General features: G+C 39.9%; 1 protein-coding gene across 1 annotated transcript in view; it reads left to right on the top strand.

The window, feature by feature from the left end:
- Window positions 1-817: 817 nt before the first annotated feature.
- The window catches only part of PTPRZ1 (protein tyrosine phosphatase receptor type Z1), a gene marked incomplete at both ends in the record, with an annotated part of 122,446 nt that continues 109,778 nt past the window's right edge, over window positions 818-13,485 (top strand). Inside the window, one exon of the mRNA XM_081330331.1 lies at window positions 818-878. Coding sequence (XP_081186457.1) covers window positions 818-878 — 61 coding nt within the window. The remainder of the gene's footprint in view (window positions 879-13,485) is intronic.

Below are 13,485 nucleotides of genomic sequence, written 5' to 3'. Positions count from 1 at the left end.
CCCCTGGGAGCTAGAGGCCACCATCAGTTCTCTTTTTCTGCCGGAAGGAGGGTAGGGGGGGAATAATGAACGATTCCTCCTCCTCCCCCCCCCCCCGATTTCTTTAATCTCTTTTCCGGCGGGCACACACAACCTTTAAACAATCATCTGTATGAAAGGCTGTATCCCTCCCCCCCCTTCTTGACCTTATTTTCCTAGGCGAGGGAAGGGAGAGCAAGCTTGATAAGGACACTCCAACCACGAGTCGCCCCCACCCCCACCCGAGCGCTCAGGATGCTTCGGCTGCAGGATTTAAGGCGCTCGCCCTCTTTCCCTTGCCTCCTCCGCTCTGGGCGCGCGACCCTCCCCTCCCCTCGTCCCATCCTCAGACCCCCGACTGCCCCCGCGCCCCAGCCCGCTCCACGCCGCTCCTCCCAGCTTGGCGGCGGCCCCAGCTCGGCTGAGGCGGGCGCTCCTGCCCCAGCGGGAGCGCGCGTCTTGTCACGCTCGTGCTCGGGTCCGCGCATTTCTTCTCGCACGCGCGGACGAGCCCAGAGCCGGCGTCCGCTCCTCTCCGCTCCTCTCCGCTCTGCCTCTCGCCGAGCGCCTCGGGCTGCTGCCAGGAGGCTGGGGGAAGGCGCTCCGAGATGCGCTTGGCTGCTCAGCCCGAGCTGGATTCTCTCGCAAGTCCTCGCTAACTGGAGTTTATCCCCCAGCCCTGCAGCCTTTCAGCCCGGCGAGCTTTTTCTCCGGCGAGAGAAAAGGCGACGTAGCCGGCGAAGAGAGAGCAAAGGAGGCTACTTGGAAGAAAAAGGCTAACCCACAGGACGGGTTGGAAATGCGCCTCCTACGGCATTTGTTGCTTGCTTCCGTCCAGCTCTTCTGCCTCTGTCCAATAGGTGAGTGAGGGCCGCTTGCGCGGCGCCGGCTCGGGCAACTTTGCCTTGGCGCCTCTATCCCATTCTCTTGCCGTGCTTGTATACCGCGCCGTCGAGGAGGCTGGGAATGGTCTCCCAGTCGGTTTTCTTCCCTTGCCTTCCTCCATCGCGTCCCTTCCCTGCCTCCTTCTAGGCGGCTGGAGCAAAACTTCAGAAATGAGGCAGGCGCTTCTGGGTGCCATGCCTGGCGTGAGGAACTAGCCCCTTTGGCCGGTGGGCGTGGGACCAGGGCGCCTAGAAGGACGCACCTGCTCTTTTTCTTTTTCTGCGATTGTGGTGGCCTCAGATTGGGGAGGGGCGGGAGTTTATTTAAAGGAAGGGACGGTTCTTGAAAGCTCTCCCCCTGCTTCTGTTTACCGGTGTGTAGGAAGCATAGCTTCCCCTATATACCAGCAGATCGGTAGATCTGAAGAAGCTTCCTCCTTGCATTCTTCCCTCTCTGCCACATCCAGTAGGATTTCATACGGATTGCCATGAAATCGGCAACCGGGGGGGAGGGGGGAAGAGAGAGAGGGAGAGCATAGGAAACCCGTTTCAGCCATTCTCCCTGGCAAAATGAAACATTTAGGTGAACATCGGCACATATGACCTAAAAAAGAGAATGAGATAGGGAATAAAAAATTGCCTACAGTCCAAGCAGGGTGTTGACAACAGGCATCAACCTGTCTGTGTCCTGGATATTACATTGTATTACGTGTTCAGGCAGTTAGCCCTGGATGTGAAAGCTCTTTCTTTTGAAATCAATGGCTCTTACCTCCAATGTAGTTAGAAGTGGAATGCAAGGGAGGGAGGAGGTGAAATGTGTTAGGTGGATATCTCACAGTTGCAAAACAATTTATTACTAATCTATGTGCTGCCATCACTTACGTATTCAAATACTGGGGTTTTTTAACACTGCAACTTGCATAATCACGTTCAGTTGAAAGTACAATATTCAGTCGAACAGTGCCTTTTCTCCTTTGTAATTAATACCGATACTAGCAAAAGTAGGAATCACATTACACCGATCATTTTACAAGTGTTACAGGTTGATAAGCCAACACTGGATTTTAAAGGCTATTGTACATTATATTATCAATATTTGCCAGACATAGAAACTATTGTTTCTGTACTGAAAGTAATGATTTGGTGCAATAATTTATATTCAAGACCAGTTTTACTACAAAAAGCATTAATCTATATTCTTTATCCAATGGGTAAACATCCTTTTATTATATTAAACCTCTGTACACCATGACGATTAGTATCCTATTTCAACTAGTTCTGTCATTATTTCACATAGTAAATTAATTTGGGTTCATATATCAAAGCCTGCTAGAAAGACTTAATTTGCAACTAGCTGAGTTTATTGAATAGAGGCTCCAGTAGAATCAGATGAGCGATATAACATTCTTAATGCTTTGGTAGCTACTATGGTTTTAACTGAATTCTTTCAGTGATGGTACTAGATATTAATAGGTTGAACAAGAAATAAATGAATGTCAAAATATGTAGACTGGCAGAAAAAAAATCTAAAATCAATAGTTCAATGTGAACAGAATTCAGGTTATATATTCAAATGAATAACCTTTCTCCAGTTGCTGGACACTGATTCTTTTAATGGGGCACAGCTTGAATTTATGGGACCTTACATTTTCGATATCAATTGCATAAAGACACAAGTTATCTTTCTATAATGAAGGACTGTTTTTTTCTTGAATATTTTCAATAAGCTTACCTTGTTGAAGTGGGTGAGAAGTACAAATATGATTTGGGATGCAAACTAGCATGATATAGATAAGATTTTTTTTAAATTTATACAGAGAGTGTAATGTTGGCCATTGTCTAGTAGTTGGTTCCCTATGGATGGCACACCACTGTTTTCAGATGAAGGAAACCTAAAAAAAATGATGGGCTATTGGATCAGGGTATTTTATTGTGGATTTTGTTGAGTAGACATTTCTAAGTTAAGGAATTGTTCCCAGATATGAATGAATTGAGCTAATTATTATATAAATTATTACAGTTCCTTTGGAAGGTTGAGAGCATTGTTATGAGATGCCATTTCCAATGATACACATTTTGGCTAGTTATTTTTGAAGCTTTAATAGATTTCTTTAAAAAAAGACCCAATAAAATCTGCTGTAGCAGGTCTATAGCAATAACTGTAATAGTAATTATATTTGTGTTGGCATATATTAGCCCTAACCCTGGCACTACCATAAATTAAGCTGGCTATCGGTATTGCAACCAAAAATCATGCTCTTGGCAGCTTCATAAAAGGAGCTGAAAAAAAGAAGCATTTAGGGGACCTTTTCATGATTTGTGATTGTGTAATAGATTGTAAAAAACAGCCTGGTCAGATAAGGTAAGTCTCCTAAGATAGATCTGCTGTTACAGAATATTCTGTACATGAATTGTGGGCATTTGGAGGCTGCTATAGTCCTTAGGTCTTTTATCTCCTTTTCAGGCCCTTTCACTGGTTAGTCATATCTTTTAGGAATATGATATTTGTGCAGAATGTCAGGTGAAGACAGGAATTCCACTAGTATATTGACTACAATGCTGCATAATGGAAAACCTAACTGAGCTGGCTTGGGTAATCTTGAATATGATATTGGAGACCCTCAGGGCATTGGGGGACTTCAGGACTTCATACTGAAGCTGTCATCCTTGAGAGGAAAGCTTAGGTTTTTGTGGATTTCCTGGTTTCTTCATCTTTTACCAGTCCATTTCACAGAATGCCCACGAGGCAAGTAATCTTATTCCTTAATCTCATTTTTATCACAGTGGGAAATAATCTTTGAGGGGTCCTTGGGGCTCTCTCAGTTTAATTGCTTTCTATAAGATGTTTCACCCAAACTAGGTAACTTCATCAGTTCTAGCATCAAGGACCCCTCATTTCAACCCTGAGCTACAAATACTCTCCTTTATTGAAATAATCTTTATATCAATTTCAGAGTAGTGTCAATGCCATGGATGGATCATTGCCAGGTGCAGGATTATTATTAAACCAAACTCATTGAACAGGGCAGTATATACTGTAAGTTTGGCTGGTCCAGATCTTAAGTATGGTAGAGCTAACTGGGAGTGCTTTCTTGAACTTGGCTGACCACTCTGTTGCAACCTGGTATAGATAGGAAAGAATGTTTTCCCCCAGGATATTTTTTCCTTACCCCATGTTGGGGGTCTATGGTGTATAATAGTATACAGAATGGTTGCAGGTGATGTAACCTGAGTGACTATTGGGCACATCTGAGGATGAATCTGATCAGTCGAAATAGAAGCAATATAGGTACAGTTGAACCAAGTAATTTTTGTTATGAAGATGAAGAGATTCATTTCATGAATTGGCAAGTCTACCTGATCCATCTCAACAAAGTAATTCAGGTGGTTTTGAACAGTGTTGAGAGAGCAGATTCCTTTTAGCCATATATGAATGAAATGAAATGCTGAATGAAATGCTTCTATTCTGGATGCTTCAGAATTGCCCAAGAATAGGTCAGTCACCTAGCCCAGAAAACCTTCACTAAGTTCCAACAGAGCTGACCATATCAAGCAGTTACCACAGGGTCTCAGAGCTTGTATTAACTATTGGCCAAAGGATGTTGCCATTGGTAGCTCTGGGTAATACACTAATACCATCTGATTACATTATGAGCACCTTGAGCTCTCTCTCTTTCTCTGTGTAATATTGCTTAGAAGTATACTTGGTTTGATGCCATTTTGAGAAGTAGTATTCTTGATGAGTCTAATGCACCATGTAATCTGATTTCTTAGGACTGTGTACTTCAGATTCACATCACAAAAGGTTCTTTGAAGTATTTAAGGGCACAAAAGTGGCACCTGTTTGCAATTCTTCAAAGCATCTGTATCTTTTCTCAAGATTGTGCAGCTGGCTTCTGCAGCTGTCATACATTCCTGGAAAAAAGTACAGGTAATTTAAAGATTTGCTGATATGTGCTATGTTTAGGCATCTTTCTGGAATTGAATCCAAGCACTGTACACTCTTAATGTTTATCTGGATAAGTTGCTTCCCTTAATTGGTCTCCTGCTTTCCTGTGGGCTTCCTAGAATTTTCCAGAAAGTTAGAAGGATGAATTATAGGTCGTCCTTGATTTACAACATTTTATTTAGTGACCATTCAAAGTTATAGTGGGGTAACATTCACTTAACAACTTTTTCACTTAGCTACAGAAATTTTAGGCTCAATTGTGGTCATAATGTGAGGGCCAACTCTGTAGCCCACAACTCCTTAAAAGTCATCCATCTCTGATTCATATATTCCAGTTTTGATGTGGAGACAGTTCTGATCATCCCAATAAATGATCTGTATGGCAAAATAAAAGTTTGATACTCCTGGATCTATCTTTGACTTTTGATATTATTGACCATGACATCCCAGGAAGTTGGGATTCCTACAAAAAGTGCTATATTAATCTCTTATTTAATTTATATATAAGAATGTACTAGTAAGTATCACTGTGGATTTGCAACTAATTATCATTAGTAGTATGCTGATGGTTCTCAGCTGCAGTCTTTTTATTTCAAGTCCAGGTTTGGATTCTCTTCTGCTCTGCATAACTTTAGGCTGTAAAGAGAAGAAACTGAACTGAATAGAGTTCAAGAATATGGCTTGATTTGGGAATTTGATCAGGATTGGGTTGCATTTCTTCAGACAGATTAGACTGAACACTCAGGAATTCCTGGAGCCAATATTAATGTTGGACAACCGCATTACATAAATGACAAGAGAGGCCTTTGATTGATAACCCTGGCAAAGCATAGATAAGGTCAGAGAGTAAAACAAACATTTTAAAATGCTATAAATGGTGTTTTAGTTTTGAGATCATATTCCAAGGCCTTAAATGCACAGCAGTCTCCAACCTTTCTGGCTCTGCAAACCAGCGGAGGCGGTGATGGTGGTGGCAGGGTAGGGGAGAGGGGATGGTTTCACATGCACATGCCACTTTCACAAATGTAATGGCTCATGCTCATACACACACACCACTTCCATGGCCCAACCTCGCACTGGGCCACAGACGGGGTTGGGGACCCCTGGTATAACATGATATTTTCTCTAAACTAGGGGCTGCTAATCTGCGCTGCAAAAATCTGGATGACCACTAGATGGAAGCAAAAAGATGTAGAGAACTCTTAACCTTTTTCTGCTATTTCAAAGTTGTCAGATTATTTTTTGCAGCCTGATCTGGTGACCTTTCTTTAGGAAGTCCTGGATTACTTAAATGTTATTTTAAAATCTGAAGAAGATAAAAGATAGATTAAAATAGTACACAGCTACTATGTAGAGGAACAGAAGTAGTCGCATGTTAATGTTCATCATATGGGAGCAATCCTATTAGCTAATATTTTATTTATTTAAACTTATATAGTGAACCCCCCCCAAGCCAAAACATTTCTGTGGTGAACAAAATCCAATGGAGAACACAGCATAACTAATCAATAACCACACAAAACCCAGCCCAATAAAGATGACAGATTATTTGCATGTATTTGAGGCAATATATAAGCTATCTAAAAGAAACAATGCTGAACCGATACCGATACCATAATCAGTTGATGCGCCCTCACTTTTTCTTTATTCTTCAAAGTAGTTGGATAGTTTACAGCAATCAATACAGTGTGTCAAAGTGCTGGTTTTGAGCCTATTTAGACCTACACACTGCAACAGGATTGAAAATAGCTTAAATAGTATTCTGGCATCCTTGCATTATTTTTCTGGGCAGTGTGTTCCACTGAGAACTGTGGAATTACTGTGAAGTAATTAATTTGAGTACTGTCATCTTAGCAACTCTTGTTTCCCTCCTTTCTTCTACTTGTCATTTAAATGGTCAGTTCCCACTGTGGCTGCCTGTTTAATTAGGAACTTAAGGGTGAAATGGTTCAGCTCTTTTACTGACAATTTCAATTCCTCTTGAAACAGTTTGATTCAATCCCTGGAAATCTGATCTCTAATAGAAGAGCATCAAAGAACTTTATTCTTTGCAAATTCTTGTACTTTTTAAACTTTTCCAATTTGACTCATATTTTGGATAATGAACTCATTATCTTTATCAACTGTTTTTCTCATTAAGGCGAGGGACTATTTGGAGATACCAGAATATTTTTTTTTTGCCCGAGGAAACAAAAGTAATCTTGGAAAAGATGATAAAGCTTTGATTAATAAAACTGAAAAATGCGACCCATCACTGCAAGAGCTATTTGTCTAAGGAAACCGCTACATTTTACAATATTTACATATTAGGGTTTTGGTTTTTTTTGAGGGTAGACATAAATCATTTTCTGTTTTATAGGTACTGTAGAAAAAATGCAGCACTACTGAAAAATATGTTAAAAAGAAGACAGATTATTTTCATAGAATAACTAAAATACACTAATAGGATTATTCCAGAATAATGAGATTGAAGAAGCATCCTTATTTAGTTTCAAATATGTCATTTCTTTTTTTAAAAAAAAATCATACAATATCAGAGAACCCTCTATCCTTAATTGCAGAAGATCCTAAAGACATATTAGAAGGGAAGATTTTTTTTCTCCCCTCTCATCATTATTTTTTTAGGCAATGTGCTTGCTTAATTATTTTCTAGTTTTATTTCTATCAATTTTACCAAGCAATTTAATGTCAGTTAATTAAAACTGTAATGTTTTAAATCTATATGATGCAGTGTGAAAACTCAGGGAAGCATGCAACCATGTAAATTCAAGTTAATTTCATAAAATCATAGGCTTGGAAAGGACCTTGGTGATCTTGCTAGTACTGTTGCATGAATGTCTTTTCAAATCACAGTAATCAAATTTCATTAAGGATTTTTAAAATGAATAAAATTGATTTAACACTCATAAAGGGCAATTTTTTGAAACTAAACATTGAGAAAACCAAGATCATGGCATCTGGCCCTCTCAATTCCTGGCAAATACTGTAGATGGGGAAGAAATGGAGGTAGTGACAGATTTTATTTTCCTGGGCTCCAAGATCACTGCAGACAGGGACTGCAGCCAAGAAATTAAAAGACGCTTGCTCCTTGGGAGGAAAGCCATGGCAAATCTAGACAGCACAGTAAAAAGCAGAGACATCACCCTGCCAACAAAAATGTGTATAGTCAAGGATATGGTCTTTCCAGTTGCAATGTGTGGCTGTGAAAATTGGACCATAAGAAAGGCTGAGTGCCAAAGAATTGAGGCCTTTGAACTATGGTGCTGGAGAAGATTCCTGCGAGTCCCTTGGACTGCAAGGTGATCAAACCGGTCAGTCCTAGAGAAAATCAACCCTGACTGCTCTTTAGAAGGCCAGATCCTGAAGGAAGGACTCACTGGAGAAGAGCCTAATGCTGGGAAAGGTTGAGGGCAAGAGAAGAAGGGGACGACAGAGAATGAGGTGGCTGGATGGAGTCACTGAAGCAGTAGGCGTGAGCCTAAATGGACTCCAGAAGATGGTAGAGGACAGGAAGGCCTGGAGGAATGTTGTCCATGGGGTTGCGATGGGTTGGACATGACTTCGCAACTAACAACAACAACAAGGGGCAATTTATGTGTTAATTATTCTTTCAAGAGGTGCAGCAAGAATGTGTGGATTGTTTTACTCTGAAAGTCTTTTCAATAATGGCAATCTTGTTAGGTTGTTCACATTTTTTAGTATTCAAGTTTTCAGATATATTAATGATGTTCTGTTTAGTAGACCAATAATATAAGCTGTTTATTATAAGTGAAAAATATTGGGACATCTCAGCTTCCCTATGACCAGCGCATAGATGATCTTAAATATAACAAATATGAACTAAATATAAGCAGAGATCTTGCTGGTGCATAATTGATTCTCTTAACTACTATGTTGCTCAAAGAAGTAGATATCTATCAGAGATTCCATTTTCTTCATAGGTTGCTGTGGGAATTCACTACTCCTCTCTGTTATTCAAAATATTACAGCAATTTGAGAAGCTATTGTTGGAACTGATACTTCACAAAATTATGTCCCTCTCTGTATATATGTATATGTATACGTATATGTATATATAAGATATTTTAGCATGAAATATTTTCCAAAAGTAAATGATGATAGGGCTTAATGCAGGTAAGTTTTTAATCCTAATTGGTTTTTTATTTATACATACATATGGTAGTATTCCAAAATTTTTGGACACCTTATGAGAATATATGATATTCTAATGTCATTTATAACATACTAAACCTTACAGATATTTTTTATCATCAATCTAGTACTCTTCAGTTGTGTTGGAAAATCTAGGAATTCTAAAACATCAATTTTGAAAAAGGCTAGTGTTTACAATACAGCCTAAGACCCTCTCTGTTACTTATCTTTCACATATTGCTTTCATTTTTGTTGTTGTTTAAACTTTAATTTAAACTGATTTAAAAATGCATAAGCAAAACTCAGCATATGTATATATGTACGTACGTATGTAGGTATGTAAGTATCTCCAAAGAGTTTCTAGAATGAAAACACAATCAATTGTGGTATGTCACACTGGTTAAGAGGCAGTGAGATTAGGTGTGGTGTAACTATTGCACAAATGTAATATAGGACAGCCTGCGGAATTGTTTTAGCTTTGAGCCCAACATGAATTAAGTTGTGCAACATAATTATTTGGCTCTGTTCAGATAAGCTAATTAGGGGTTTCTGTGGCAGCAAGATTGCTCGGATAATACTGAGGATGGGTTTGCTTTATTAATGTGTACTTTTCAGGTATTGTTTTAAAAATATGCATCACATATTAGTATGCAGAATTATGTGAAATAACCAAACTGTTCATTAGCTGCAATATTGGGCCAGAGTATGAAATGGATTTATATTCACATGTACCTAGAGGTATATTTTAGATACTATTGAGTCTTAAAATGACAATAATGACCATTATGTTAAAGTTTCATAGGGATTGGCACAGCTTTCCAAGGGTGGCCATATTTCCCTATCAATATCTGAACAGCCATTTTCTGGTAAACAATTTCCTTCTGTGTCATTATTGTCACAATAGGGCGGCTAAGTAAAGGATGGTCTACAACCAATAGAGTGAGGGACGTTGTTGTGGTTGCATGAGGTTAAGAATAGGGATGACCAGGTGTCCCTCTACGTTTGACTCATTACAGTTTGCCTGTCAGAAGAACTGCTCTACAGAAAATGAACTTTCCTGTGTGCTTCATCTTAGTTTGGCACACCTGGAGGAGAAAAATACTCATGTGCAAATGCTGTTTGTTGATTTTAGTTCAGCATTCAACACAATCGTTCTTCAGCATTTGGTGAACAAACTGGGCCTATTAGGTTTTAATACTTCTTTATGTAAATGGATACTTGACTTCCTTATTGATAGGCCTCAGTTTGTGTGAGTTGGAAGGAAAGTTTCCAATTCCATCTTTTTGAGTATGAGTTCCCCACAGGGCTGTGTTTTGAGTCTGTTTTTGTTCACCTTGATGACCCATGACTGCTGTGCCAAGTCTGCTATAAATCCTATTGTGAAGTATGTGGGTGACACGACCAGTGGTGGTGGGTCTTATCTGAGATGATAACAAAGATTCTTATAGGGAGGAGGTGAAGGGTTTGGTGGACTGGTACAATAAAAATAACCTGGTTTTGAATGTTAATAAAACAAAGATCATTGTTGTGCTAGCGGCCCCATTTGTGGCAAGTGTGTGCTCATGGCCCCATTTGTGCATGTGCATGTAAAGGTGCCTACCCCTCCCTTTCCCTCTGGGCTGCTAACCCAGAAAGGTTGGGGACCTCTGCCTTATGCCATCCATTTTGTAAATTCACAGAATTCTTTTTTTCATCAAGTATATGTATACGTATACATGTGAACTAGACTGTGATGTTTCTCTGTGTCATATATGTATGTGTATGTGGGTATATGCATAATGGTATTTTTTGAGAGTTGAATGCAATACAATTTCATTTTAATGAATGCTGATTAGTGTACATTTAAAGTGACAATAAAGTTTCTGTTCTGTTCTGTTGTATTCTATTCTTTTCTCTGCAGCATCAGTTGAGGAGTGAGGGTGAGAGGGACTTGGGGGGGAAAGAGGAGAAGGAAAGCAGTTTCACCAAGGAAAACATGATGGGGAAACTGAGGATGACCTGCTTGAGGGGAGGCGGGGCCTGTGGTTCAGATCTGTCCTGTTCTGCCCTCTAATATTTATTCCTGTAGCCAAGGCATCAAATCCTTGATTGTTGTGGCCTCCACCTACTTTTACTGTATTAAATTTTAGTTCAGTAGAAGACAACCCTCATTCATAATCTGATTGCAGATGAGACTACCATTTGGTGCTATAATTGAGACCTGGAGGATCCTAGGGAAGAAAGTTACCCTCCTGGAGATATGTCCACCTGTTTTTCATGTTTTGCACATTCGCAAGCCCAGGACACAAAGGGGCAGGTGGGGATTATTATGGTGTTTAGAGGCTTTGCTTGGCAAATCATTGGTATGAGACACCTTGGTTGAAATTGAGTTTTAAGAAGCAGATGGATTTTGTCATGGCTGCAGTTACATCTTTCCCTAAATTACTACATTCCGTTGCCTGGTGACAGTCAAGTCCCTGAGGTTTATTTATTTATTTATTTTTATTTTAATTCCATTTATATCCCACCCTTCTCCGAAGACTCAGGGCGGCTTACAAGCTTAGCAGTTTATGGTTCTTGGATACTTTAAACTGCTCCTAGGTGCAGTCTGGGACAGCCCAGTAATTCATGTCCAACATGGCAACCATGGAATGGGAATTGCATTTTGCCTTGGGATAATTGTGATGTGATTTAGGAATATCAATTAAAATATCAATCCATTGTCACAATCAAATCATTTTCTGATGGTTTTTTGACTTTTTGGTGCTGCCCCTGACTGTCAGACACAAGTGACCAGATCCTCATACAGTATGAAGGATTCAACCGAAATATTTTATTGTATTCTGTTTATAATACAGGAATCTTTCATGCTTTCATGTTCATGGGAACAGATAGATGAGGTTTGTGTTTGTGTTTGCGTGTTTGCTAGTCCTGGATCTTTTGCAGCTGTACAACAATTCAAGGCTAATTCCCTGCTTCATCCCTCCTTCCTACCTTACTGGGCTTATGGTTTTCCCCAAGGCCTATAGGTTTCTGTTTGGAATGGGCAAGTGATATGGGTGTTGGCTCAGATTACTGAGCCAGATTACTCTCACTGTGTGTTGTTCCTGGATGCTTCTTGGTTTTCTGAGGAATGTCAAGAGATGAAATGGCAGAATAGATGTCTAGAGTATCATTGGAGGAAGATGAACAATGAATTTGACCAAAACCATATTAGAGATTATGTTGTAACAATAAGAATAGCAAAACATATTTTTCTACCCTTATGTATCTGCAGCTAGACATACCAGAGACCATATTTAAAGTGACATTATCTTTGCTGGGAAGGGACAGGACACAGGAATATTTGGATGGCCACTGTGAGGAACATTTGTGGCCTACGGTAGACAAAACTGCTCAGAGTTGCTTGGAATTGGACTCCATTTGAGCAGGTTATACCAATGTAATAGAAGCATGTTTTTGTATAGTTATTTGAACCAGTAATTCTGATGAAGTAGACAGGATCTTCAGATCTGGTAATGCAGTGACTTGCTAAATAGTTCCATATTCTTCCTGTTTGGTAAAGGCTGTATGAGGGAATGGTATGTAATTGAACACATGTGATAATATATATATTTAGAGAAAGGGTGATAATACCAATAGAAAATGGTATGCCTTCTGCTCACTAGACCTGACAGTCTTGGAGAAAAATTATCCAGTGTCTTATCTTTCCTTCTTAAGGAAGGTTGTTGAGAAGATAGTTGGGTTACAGACCTAGAAAATATGGATTGTCTAGATTACTTTCATTCAGTTTGCAAACTGGAACATGACGCTGATACAGCATTTGTCATCTTACTGATGATATCCTGGAACTGGGCCAAGAATCTGGGAAAACAGTGGTTTTCAATACTAATGAACATGGTATCATTCTTGACCTCCTAGAGGGATTAGAGGTAAGAATCATGGCACTCGGTGGTTATCTTCCTTCCTCTTGTGGTCGGATCAAGCTAATGTTGATTGATTGTGGGAGGGAGACATCAAGCCAGCATCTTCTGTCATATGAACTGCCTTAGGGCTCAGTGCTCTCACTTTTCTTGCTTCAACTCAAGTTCTTTATTTCAGTCAAGGACCAGCAAACAGCTTCTGTTTAATTTCTGCAGGAGACTGCTATAATTTCTTTTTCTTTGGGGCCAGATATCATCCGTTCACTGTTAAGTACCGGTACCCTCTAGAAAGTCAATCATACTTTGGTCACCTTGTGTTTAGATGAATGCATTGCACTCTATATGGAACTGATCTTGAATATCATAGAAACTGCAGCTGGCCCAGAACATAGAAACACAGGCAGTGATAGGCATACCATGGTATGTTCATGCAACACTTTCTCTATGATCCACACTAGTTACTAATAGGCTTCTACAGTAGGTGCAATTCATGGTGTAGGTTGTCAGCTATAAAGCCATTTATGGAACAGGTCCAAGGCACTGTCTGACTCCCATAGTTTCTGGTCATCCTACAATCTGG

Source organism: Vipera berus, assembly GCF_964194415.1.
Source record: "Vipera berus genome assembly, chromosome: 6".
NCBI classification, from domain to species: Eukaryota; Metazoa; Chordata; class Lepidosauria; order Squamata; family Viperidae; genus Vipera; species Vipera berus.
The sequence above is the reverse complement of the archived record's forward strand: the minus strand, read 5'-3'. Positions and strand labels throughout refer to the sequence as shown.